Below are 12,500 nucleotides of genomic sequence, written 5' to 3' on the forward strand. Positions count from 1 at the left end.
GCTGGTTTACCCAGTCTAGCCAATATGACCACATTGTTGACTCTGTGCCACGAAGAATTAAGGAAGTTCTGAAAGTGTCTATACATAAATATTCTGTCACAGTTTGACACAGTGGGAGTTAAAGTGTTTTAACATGTAAACAAGGGTGTGGAGGAACTGGGAACACACTTGAATCATTCATTACAAAATAGCAAGAGTAAACAGGGTGCCATAAACAATAGACGTCCTTAAGAAAGTTTCCAGGAAACGGACACACACACACACACACACACACACACACACACACACTTCAGTCCTTGTGGAAACTCAAGGAAAGAATGCATCTCAATGTCACCTTCACTAACATGTCTGTCTGTCCATACGTCTCTCTCTCTCTCTCTCTCTCTCCTTTTCATTGTCAGGGTCTAAAATAGCTGCAGAATGCCGGCAGACGTTGATAAGATCAGTCCGGCTGGTATGAAAACAAAACTGGACCATAACTTTAACAGAGAGAGAGAAAGAGAGAGAGAGGGAGAGACCACCTATATACTTAAAACTAACTAACAGTCAGCATCTGCACATTTCTCTCTAACTGCACTTTATGTCAAAATTACAAAGGAAGGCCTGTTGTATTGCTGCTTGTTGAATTCATCAAAACCAAATTGTAGCTTACCCCAAAATTACTTACAGAAGGATCCCAAACCACTTCATATGCAACTCCCCTGTATACCCTACTACTAACTTACTGATTTACCTGACAGAGAACGTTGCAGATTCAGAATGTAATCACAAAATATCACAATGACAATGTGGAGTAATCAGAGATTAGCCTCATGGACTCATGGCAGTGCGCTACCCAACCGGCCCATTAATCAGCACACATCTGCGTTAATCAACCACCAGAACCGGACTGTGTGCGCGCAGAGAGAGAGAGAGAGAGACAGAGAGAGAGAGAGACAGAGAGAGAGACAGAGAGAGAGAGAGAGAGAGAGAGAGACAGAGAGAGAGAGAGACAGACAGACAGAGGGAGAGAGAGAGAGACAGAGAGAGAGAGAGACAGAGAGACAGAGGGAGAGAGAGAGAGAGAGAGAGACAGAGAGAGAGAGAGAGAGACAGACAGAGGGAGAGAGAGAGAGAGAGAGAGAGAGAGAGAGAGAGAGAGAGACAGACAGAGGGAGAGAGAGAGAGAGAGAGAGAGAGAGAGAGAGAGACAGAGAGAGAGAGAGAGACAGAGAGAGAGAGAGAGAGAGAGAGAGAGAGAGAGAGAGAGAGAGGGGTGTCTCGTGTCGTATGATCATTAATGATTTTAACATTTCAGCAGAGGTGTTAATTTCCATACAGGTTTAGTGGTTTGACCGTTAACGGTGAAGTAGGGGATTTGATTCGTGGGGGTATTTTGGTGACAGTAATTTATTGTTACTGTTAACTAATAACTAGTTATTAGTTAACAGTTTAGGCTACTTAATTAACCCAGGGTGAGTCTGATGAAAAGTGCTGTGTCTGCCCGGTTCAGCGCGGCGATTTTCTCGCATTGTACAGCGCTGTGAAGAAATAATCTTAGAGATTACGTTATGTTCTGGAGTTGTACAGCGTTCTGCATGTGGCGTCTGCGTGTTGCGTGCAGGTACCTTCTCACCAAACACGCCCCCCCAAACTTGACAACGATGTGACTCAAAAACAGTGTCTGGTAGCCTGCCTTTAAGTGGCCTCATGCTCTGTCTGCTTGTTGTCTGTACCTGGTTGTGCTTTGCATGTGTGGGATTCTGAAACCAATGTGTGCTTCTTTTACCGATATATATTTAACGATATCTTTTGCATTTCTAATCCAAACAATGTCAAACTTGGCACTGCACTTACTCGTGCCGGTAGCAAGACACCTGTCAAGTTTGAAATCCATTGGACTAACTGTTCTAGAGATATGCGCATAACACACACACACACACACACACACACACACACACACACACGTTCCTGCAATTTATAGATAGATTTAAAAAGGTCATTTTTCCTCCATCCATATACATTTTTGGCCCTTCATATGAAAGAATTTGGGTACCTCTGCTCTGAACGTTTTCACACATTAATCTGTGAGTTCTTTGAGAAAACCCAGAAGGCATACCTGACAGTGGCTCTCTGGGTTTGACCTCCTCCACAGCCTCCTCCTGCACCAGCTGATCATCGGGGCCCTGGGACGAGTGGTCGTTCATGGACTCCCTCTTCAGCTTCCCCAGGCCCACCATCTTCATGAAGGACAGGCGCCGGCTGGTTGTGTCGCACTCGCTCTCCGAACCGTTCAGCTCGCTGTTGATGAGAGACTCCTTACGGGAGCCGAGGGAGTCGCGATATTTCCCGGCAAACCTTGGAGGGACATAAAGAATATAAATGAGAGAGTGAACAAATCCTACTTCATCTCAGCAAACTCTTCTTATCTCGTACTGCCTTGAATTCCCTCCAACCTTACTTTGTCTACTCTTTCCTTATCCGTCTTTACTTTAACTCCCATACTCCCTATGTCCCCCTTTGCCTTGACGGATTTGATCCCTTGCCTTTTTTACCTCAACACACTCTCATTATAGCTCTATATCTCAACAAAACACCCTTGCCCCTTCATATTTCGACAAACTCCCATCATCCTTCTTCACCTTCTCAGATTCCCCTGATGGCAAAAACTCCAATGTCCCTTCATTTCTTGACAAACTCCCATCATCCTTCTTCACCTTATCAGATTCCCCTGATCCCAAAACCCCAATATACCTTCATTTCTTGATGAACTCCCATCATCCTTCAACTTATCAGACTCCCCTGATCCCAAAACCCCAATATACCTTCATTTCTTGATGAACTCCCATCATCCTTCTTCACCTTATCAGACTCCCCTGATCCCAAAACCCCAATATACCTTCATTTCTTGATGAACTCCCATCATCCTTCTTCACCTTATCAGACTCCCCTGATCCCAAAACCCCAATATACCTTCATTTCTTGATGAACTCCCATCATCCTTCTTCACCTTATCAGACTCCCCTGATCCCAAAACCCCAATATACCTTCATTTCTTGATGAACTCCCATCATCCTTCTTCACCTTATCAGACTCCCCTGATCCCAAAACCCCAATTGTCCCTTTAACCTGCACAAACTCCCATCATCACTTTTTACCTCAACAAACTGCTCTAACCTTTCGCTTTGTCTTATTTTACCTTGACATATTCTATCCGTCTCATCAAACTCCTCATCAAGCCGCGCGGAAAACGCGTGCATGCTAGAAATAGGTCAATGTCAAAATATTGACAAAATAAAGTTGAAGAACATGCTATTATGTAATTGTATCAATGGGAAACAGACATGTGTACAGACAAGGCTAGCAGCAGCAGTAGGCCTGTCACCATAACAAATTTTGCTGGACAATAAATTGTCCCAGAAATTATTGCGATAAACAATAATATCGTCGTTCCGAGACCATTTTCATCAAATATAATGATAATGGCATAATAATGCAGGTACACCTTTTCAAATATCAATAAACTTTTATTTCTAAAGAATATTTAACACTGGAACTGGAAGACACTTTAAATATCCACAATAAATGAACAACACAACCAAAAACAATAAATAAAATGGGACTCTCAGTCTCTGGTAACAAAAAATGCACTGGAATAAAAACCAAAACACAATCAAAAACAATAAATAAAATGGAAATTTTTCTGGCCGCGATAAAAAAATGTATGGAGCTCATTTTTAGTTATCATGCGATTAATTGATTTATTGCATACTGCGACAGGCCTAAGCAGCAGTGCTGCGTCAGACACGTTTCTGGTGTGCAAAGACGTAGAAAACGCCACTGCAGTGTGCAGGAGGACTTATTTTCTACTGTTTACCTCAACAGACTTCCTTCAGAGCTCCTCCTTCCCCTCTTCTTTTTCTCTGAAGGCGAGGGCGTTCCTTGCAGCGATCCCTGAGGGGATGGCGTTGCACTTCCTTTGCTCCTCCCCGACAACCTCAGGTTCTTGCCCAGCTTTCCCAGAGTCTTCAGCGGGGTCATGAACTTGAAAGATCCCTTCACCGAACCTCCACTTCCGCTTCCCTTCTTCCCCTCGTTGGCCTCGTTCTCGTCCTCCTCGTCCTCGAACGGGTTGCGTTCCCTCTGCACGTCACCGTCCAGCAGCGAGCTGCCGGGCGACCAGTGGTCGCCGTGGCGGCCGTTGCCGTGGATGCTGTCGTCGTCATTGTCGAAGGGGTTGTGTTGGTGATGGTTGGGGGTGATGTTGAGGCTCATCCTGCGCAGGATCCAAGCGTTTTCTAGAGTCGGACCGCCGCCTTTTAGGCGCACTGGGAGGTTTTTGAGGATGGGCATGATGGAGCTGGGGGAGGAGGGGCAGGGAGGGTGGAACCTGGGGAGGGAGGGGGGGACAAAACAATCAGTAACTCAAACAGGTCCAAGAGATGACTCACTTTGAGGTTTAAAAACCAATAACGTTGTGAAACGGTCCCAGTTTGGTTAGGTTTAGACACCAAAACTACTGAGTTAAAGGTGCTGTAGGTAGGATTGTGAAGATCCAGGACAAAAATTTGAACATCAACAACTTCTCAGTCCCTCCCCCCTTTCTGCTAAAGCCCAAAACAGTCTCCTAAGCCCCTCCCCCACAAGGGAGAATAGAGCTCAACAGTCCCGCCCACAGCGGGTTCCGGAAGTAAAAATACAATGCAATTTCTCCATTGACAAATTGGAGTATAAGCCATAAAATCTTAACCGTCGATGGTAGACTTAAAACCAGCATGTCGACGTGACTCAGCAATTTTATATGCTCATATAGACACCACAAATCCTCTGCCGGGAAGCTAACGTTAGTTTAGCTAACAGCTAATTCGGCTAACCGCTAGCTGACAGCTTGATTCAGTCTAAAATAACACTATTAATAACACTGGGTAAAGCTGTCTACAGCTGACGTAACAGCTGTTATATATGTTAACGGTTATTTTCAGGCTTTATTTTGAGGGTCTATTTACGTGCTGTCTCAGCTAGCGGTTAGCCGAATTAGCTGTTAGCTAAACTAACGTTAGCTTCCTTTGTTCAGTGGTGCGCGGTGGTTTATGGGATGAGTAGTTCTTTCACTCTGAGATGACGATATGTACACAGTCTTGACCATTGACTTTTTGGGGATTTTCTGTTCGTTTTTTTACTTGAAATGATACGTTGTATGCTAATGAGTCACGTACTGTCTGGTTAGCCTAAGGCACGGTCTAAAACTCTTTATGTACGGATTTTTCCAGACGTCAATTACGTCGTCAATGACGGGAAATTTACTTCAGTAACCCAAGGTCTCTCAGAGGAGGGGCGGGACTGTTGAGCTCTATGAATGCGTGTGCATGAGCAGTGATTGACACGCAGTTAGACACCCCCCCACGGCCCTGATTGGTGCATCTGAATATATGAAGTATATCGATGGGCCGATATTATACTACTACGGCCACTAGAGGGCGACGCCACTAGAAACATAAATATAGGTCAGAATGATGCTGGAACGAACAACCTATGTGGCTGTTTTTTCAGGGGAAGACACGCCTGTATCCTACAGAATTAACAGTGCTCTATCTATCTACCTACCTACCTATGTATCTACCTATGTATCTACCTACCTACCTATGTATCTACCTACCTACCTACCTATGTATCTACCTACCTACCTACCTATCTACCTACCTATCTACCTACCTACCTACCTACCTACCTATGTATCTACCTACCTACCTGCCTACCCTATGTATCTGCCTGCCTGCCTACCCTACCCTGCCTATGTATCTATCTACCCTACCCTACCCTACCCTACCTGTGTGTCTATCTGCCTACCTAACTATCTGCCTACCCTGCCTATGCTATCTACCTGCCTACCCTACCCTATGTATCTACCTACCCTACCCTATGTATCTACCTACCTACCCTACCTATGTATCTGCCTACCCTACCCTATGTATCTATCTACCTGCCTACCCTATGTATCTGCCTACCCTACCCTATGTATCTATCTACCCTACCTACCCCTGTATCTACCTACCCTACCCTATGTATCTGCCTGCCTACCCTGTATGTCTATCTGCCTACCTGCCTACCCTATCTATCTGCCTACCTACCCTATGTATCTATCTATCTATCTACCTACCTACCTACCTATCTATCTACCTACCTATGTATCTATCTATCTATCTACCTACCTACCTACCTACCTATGTATCTACCTACCTACCTACCTATGTATCTACCTACCTACCTACCTACCTATGTATCTATCTACCTACCTACCTAACTATCTACCTACCTACCTATGTATCTATCTACCTACCTACCTACCTATCTACCTACCTACCTACGAACAGTTCAGTTCTCGGCTTTTGAGAAAAAGCATTGAAAGTGATTTTTCTAGTAGAGTATTTTTTACTTGTGTGTGTGTGTGTGTGTGTGTGTGTGGGGGGGTTGTTCATGTTGTTGGTTTTTGCCGTCTCACTGTTGCTGCCAGAAACACACAAACACAGAAACACACACACACACATATAGAGAAACACAGACACACACATACACACTATTTCGACCTTGGTCTGGACTCTGGAAGAAGCTCTAAGTCCTTGGCTCTTAGAAACGTTACCTGTGATACACACACACACACACACACACACACACACACACACACACACACACGTGTTGTGTTGAGACGTTTGGGGGAAGTTACTGATAGCATAGCTAGGTGATAGCACCCCGCCCTCGCTAAGACAGAGACAGTCAGTTACTCTTTATGACTTTATGACAGATAACGCACTGTGGTGACGCACGGTCACCATAGCAACACATCCTGAACGATGGCCGGGGCAGTTTGGGTCGAGGACACCGGGGGGGAGGTGTTCATCATCTCTGGAAGATTGAGACTCTTTCTTATCACTCAAAAGGTCCGCACCTGATTTATTCTAGTCAATGACTGTCAACAAGATGTCACTTATTACTTTGAAGCAGCATACATTCAAGTCTGTGTGTGTGTGTGTGTGTGTGTGTGTGTGTGTGTGTGTGTGTGTGTGTGTGTGTGTGTGTGTGTGTGTGTGTGTGTGTGTGTGTGTGTGTGTGTGTGTGTGTGTGTGTGTGTGTGTGTGTGTGTGTGTGTGTGTGTGTGTGTGTGTGTGTGTGTGTGTGTGTGTGTGTGTGTGTGTGTGTGTGTGTGTGTGTGTGTGTGTGTGTGTGTGTGTGTGTCTGTGTGTGTCTGTGTGTGTGTGAACTTATTGATCAATAGAAAAATTATTTCAAAATAAATAATTCTTTCTTCACATTTGCTCAGGGACAAATTTGGGCGTCACTATACTGAAAGCTGACACGGGGAATGAGAGGGGGAACACCAGAGCAGGGGGAATGAGAGGGGAAACACCAGAGCAGGGGGGAATGAGAAGGGGGGAACACCAGAGCAGGGGGGAATGAGAAGGGGGGAACACCAGAGCAGGGGGAATGAGAGGAGCAGGGGGGAATGAGAGGGGGAACGCCAGAGCAGGGGGAATGAGAGGGGGGAACACCAGAGCAGGGGGAATGAGAGGGGGGAAACACCCAGAGCAGGGGGAATGAGAGGGGGGAACACCAGAGCAGGGGGGAATGAGAGGGGGGACACCAGAGCAGGGGGAATGAGAGGGGGAAACACCAGAGCAGGGGGAATGAGAGGGGGGAACACCAGAGCAGGGGGAATGAGAGGGGGGGAAACACCAGAGCAGGGGGGAATGAGAGGGGGAAACACCAGAGCAGGGGGAATGAGAGGGGGGGAAACACCAGAGCAGGGGGAATGAGAGGGGGAACACCAGAGCAGGGGGAATGAGAGGGGGGACACCAGAGCAGGGGGAATGAGAGGGGGGACACCAGAGCAGGGGGAATGAGAGGGGGGACACCAGAGCAGGGGGTATGAGAGGGGGGAACACCAGAGCAGGGGGAATGAGAGGGGGGACACGAGAGCAGGGGGAATGAGAGGGGTGGGTAGGGATGTAAATGTAGCCTCAGAGACGGCACTCACACACCGAGTGGAAGGGCGTCCGGTAATTAAAGTGTAACCAGGGTTACGGCTCTGTAATTCAATACCCAACTTTAATCCATGGCAACAAAGGAATGCTCATTTCTGATTGGCTGCCAGTTACTCACTCACTCAAGGACAACCGTTAAAACCTCATCAAGGACTCCTCTGTGTACACCTCACACATCAGTGCTCAGGTAACCATAGCAACAGTTAGCCGTTAACGGACTTAACCAGGATGTTAAACTGAGTGCAAACACACAGACACGCAAGACCAGTGTTTCTCAAATAGCGGTATACGTGTCCCCCTAGGGGTACTCTGGAGGACTGCAGGGGGTACGTGTCCCCCTAGGGGTCCTCTGGAGGACTGCAGGGGGTACGTGTCCCCCTGGGAGGGTCCTCTGGAGGACTGCAGGGGGTACGTGTCCCCCTAGGGGTACTCTGGAGGACTGCAGGGGGTACGTGTCCCCCTAGGGGTCCTCTGGAGGACTGCAGGGGGTACGTGTCCCCCTAGGGGTCCTCTGGAGGACTGCAGGGGGTACGTGTCCCCCTAGAGGTCCTCTGGAGGACTGCAGGGGGTACGTGTCCCCCTGGGGGTCCTCTGGAGGGGGATATTAAGACAATAATTTTCTGTATTACAATTTTTTCCGAAATGTTATGTTTAAATATGCAAACGAGGCATTCTTCTTATTAAATGTGCGTCAAAGTTTGTGTACATTTTCAGAACGGGCAAAAAATGGCTCTGTGGACACGTACCGTTACGTAAAGTTTGTCTCGCTACGCGACTATAGACCACAGGGGTTGTTAACGTATCACTCAAAGGTCTGCATCTGAACACATCTTCACGTCGGTGGTCCAGAACCAGACACGACAACATGACACTTAATCAAATCACTTATAACTGTTATACTACATACATGCAAGTTGAGTACTCTGTCTGTCTGTCTGTCTGTCTGTCTGTCTGTCTGTGTGTGTGTGTGTGTGTGTGTGTGTGTGTGTGTGTGTGTGTGTGTGTTTGTCTCTCTGTGTGTGTGTGTGTGTGTGTGTGTGTGTGTGTGTGTGTGTGTGTGTGTGTGTCTCTCTGTGTGTGTGTGTGTGTGTGTGTGTGTGTGTGTGTCTGTGTGTGTGTGTGTCTCTGTGTGTCTCTGTGTGTGTGTGTGTGTGTGTGTGTGTCTGTGTGTGTGTGTGTCTCTGTGTGTGTGTGTGTGTGTGTGTGTGTGTGTGTGTGTGTGTGTGTGTGTGTGTGTGTGTGTGTGTGTGTCTGTGTGTGTCTCTGTGTGTGTGTGTGTCTCTGTGTGTCTCTGTGTGTGTGTGTGTGTGTGTGTGTGTGTGTCGTGTGTGTGTGTGTGTGTGTGTGTGTGTGTCTCTGTGTGTGTGTGTGTGTGTGTGTGTGTGTGTGTCTCTGTGTGTGTCTGTGTGTGTGTGTGTGTGTGTGTGTGTGTGTGTGTGTCTCTGTGTGTGTGTGTCTGTGTGTGTGTGTGTGTGTGTCTCTGTGTGTGCTGTGTGTGTGTGTCTCTGTGTGTCTCTGTGTGTGTGTGCTCTGTGTGTCTCTGTGTGTGTGTGCGTGTGTCTGTGTGTGTGTCTCTGTGTGTGTGTGTCTGTGTGTGTGTGTGTGTGTGTGTGTGTCTCTGTGTGTGTGTGTGTGTGTGTGTGTGTGTGTGTGTGTGTGTCTCTGTGTGTCTCTGTGTGTGTGTGTGTGTGTGTGTGTGTGTGTGTGTGTGTGTGTGTGTGTGTCTCTGTGTGTGTGTGTGTGTGTGTGTGTGTGTCTCTGTGTGTGTGTGTGTGTGTGTGTGTGTGTGTGTGTGTGTGTGTGTGTTATAAAACTGAAGTGAAGAACATTTGGAGAGGCCTGCCGTGTCATAAAGGTTTAAAGATTAAGCCGAGCGCTGCTCCTCTGCAGGCGGACGCCTCACGACACGGTCTGACATACGAAGACTCATCCAGCGGGTCAACAGGACGCTGGTGACAGGACGGAGCCCGCCTGGTCATAAAGCAGCTGATGTTCCCATGGCAATTAACCGTTAAGACATAAAGTGGCCAAACATTAACAGAGACCGGCTCGCTGCAATGATTCATGGGAAACGTCTCAATGATCAAACAGAAATACACCCGCAGGCTGAAATACACACCGGAGAGAAAAGGCATTTCTTTACATTAAGAACTTTTACTTAAGGAACATTTTTACAGTGTGTGTGTCTGTGTGTGTGTGTGTGTGTGTGTGTGTGTGTGTGTGTGTGTCAGAGCGGATGTTGTTCATGTAGTTGGTTTTACAGTATCACTGCTGCTGCCAGAAATAGACACACACACGCACTCACACACAGAGACACACACACACACACACACACATCGGTGAGGGTGAAGTGGGAAGTGATTCAGCTGCGCTGCTTCCAGAAATACCCAGCAGCCCCGGCGGCGGGCTCAGGAAACCGTTTCCTCCTGCAGGGTCTCAGGGCATCGCGGAAGCTGCCGGGCACAAACAATGGAGCGGAAAGGACAGCGATACGGTGACGGACAGAGGAGAAAGGACAGAGGACAGAGGACAGAGGAGAGAGGACAGAGGACAGTGGATAGAGGACAGAGGACAGTGGAGAGAGGACAGAGGACAGTGGATAGAGGACAGAGGACAGTGGAGAGAGGACAGAGGACAGTGGATAGATGACAGAGGATTTATGTAAAAGAGATGTAAATTGTCTACAAAATAAATACTTTAAGGTTGCTGCCTCATCTGGTGAAGACACCAAAACCAAGGGCTCCGTCGTGTTGCTGTCACGAAAATCCCCACTTACCGTAGACCAAAGCAGTAAAGACTCTTCAGGCAGGATATCTTGTATATGTACCACGATAAGGAGTAGGAAAATAGCCTTCGTCTCGGTATATGCACCGTCTACGTATGATGCAAGCTTTTTCCCGCGCCAACCAATGAACTGCTCTCTCTCAGTGAACATTCATTAATCATAGGGGGAGACATGAATGCAGTACTGGATCTAAACCAGGACAGATCAGGGGTCAACCACACGAAAGCCCCAAAACGCATATCGGACATGTTTAAAGCAGTTGTGGAATCCCACCATCTTACAGACATATGGAGGATAGGGGTGGTTGGGTTCGTATCACGGGTTTCGGTTCTTGTTATTTTTTCTTTTAATCTTTAACACTCCAGAAATATACTTCAGCATATGATACATAGCTGACATTAGCATATTGGATGCATGTTACACAATACATGCACACAGTGGCAGTTCTATCTGTTGTTTGATTTCCGCTGTCATCATAGGTGACATGAAATCCAAAATGTTCCCACACACCAGACTATATACGACGCTGGAGCATCCTCCAGCTCTGGGCAGCCTTCCTCATCTCTCCCACCTGACGTCTCTACAGTCTTCCTCATCTCTCCCACCTGACGTCTCTACAGTCTTCCTCATCTCTCCCACCTGACGTCTCTACACGGTCTTCCTCATCTCTCCCACCTGACGTCTCTACACGGTCTTCCTCATCTCTCCCACCTGACGTCTCTACAGTCTTCCTCATCTCTCCCACCTGACGTCTCTACGGTCTTCCTCATCTCTCCCACCTGACATCTCTGGTCTTCCTCATCTCTCCCACCTGACGTCTCTACGGTCTTCCTCATCTCTCCCACCTGACATCTCTACACGTGACGTGACCTCCAACACTCCACACTCAGGCTCGGCGCCTCTCAAAATCTGACGAAAATCTTTTAAACTGACCTTTGTCGATCAAAAAAACAGACAGATTCAGCAACTGTATGGCCTATTTCTCCCTTAAAATGTTTTCAGAAACCCGTTTCGGTGAACTGTTTTTGTAAAATACGAGATTGTATTCAGAACGAGACGCCATTAAAGTCTGTTTTGAAATTCGGGAGCAGCAAGAACCACGTGACGCATTCGTCCAATCAGCTGCCATGTGTTGCGTTCGTCACGCTCATCCCCCTCGTCGTTTCCAGTAAGAGTTTTAACATAGGTGTCGAAAGCAGGCACTACGGCAGTAAGAGGTTAGTGCACGTTAACAGTGGACTGACGAACCGTACGATACACACACCCTCCGAACCGAGCTGTTCGGATGTTTTTTCATGAACCGTACCCCCCCTAATGGAGGAAGCACAATCCTACTAGCAAGGATTACACCTTCTTTTCCACGCGTCACCTCACCCACTCCCGCATTGATTATATGTTGTGCTCCAGTGAGCTTTAAGGCAATGTTCCACACGATAACAATAGAACCAGCAACTCTGTCTGATCACAATGTGCTGATAACCACATTCTGTTGTGATATGTTAGGAGAAAGATCTAGGAGATGGCAATTTAATAACTCCCTTCTCCAGAACTCAGCTTCTGATGCAGAATTTAGAGCCAAGCTGGCGGAGTTTATATCAATTAATACCGACTCAGTTTCTGACCCTGCATACACATGGCAGGCAACTAAAGGATAGCGGAGTTGGAAGAATGCTGTAAATCTTAAGACTTGTTTTTCTAAA

General features: G+C 47.1%; 1 protein-coding gene across 3 annotated transcripts in view; it reads right to left on the minus strand.

Annotated features, from left to right (window-relative positions):
• The window catches only part of LOC144515981 (exocyst complex component 3-like protein 2), a 68,647-nt gene that overhangs the window by 34,392 nt on the left and 21,755 nt on the right, over positions 1–12,500 (minus strand). For all 3 annotated transcript variants that reach the window (XM_078247220.1, XM_078247219.1, XM_078247221.1), the window contains exons 2-3: positions 3,857–4,369; positions 2,099–2,337 (exon numbers count right to left, since the gene is read on the minus strand). In XM_078247220.1, the coding sequence (XP_078103346.1) occupies positions 2,099–2,337; positions 3,857–4,332 (715 nt within the window). In that variant the 5' untranslated portion in view covers positions 4,333–4,369. The remainder of the gene's footprint in view (positions 1–2,098; positions 2,338–3,856; positions 4,370–12,500) is intronic.

This window comes from Sander vitreus, chromosome 3, assembly GCF_031162955.1.
Source record: "Sander vitreus isolate 19-12246 chromosome 3, sanVit1, whole genome shotgun sequence".
Lineage (NCBI taxonomy): Eukaryota > Metazoa > Chordata > Actinopteri > Perciformes > Percidae > Sander > Sander vitreus.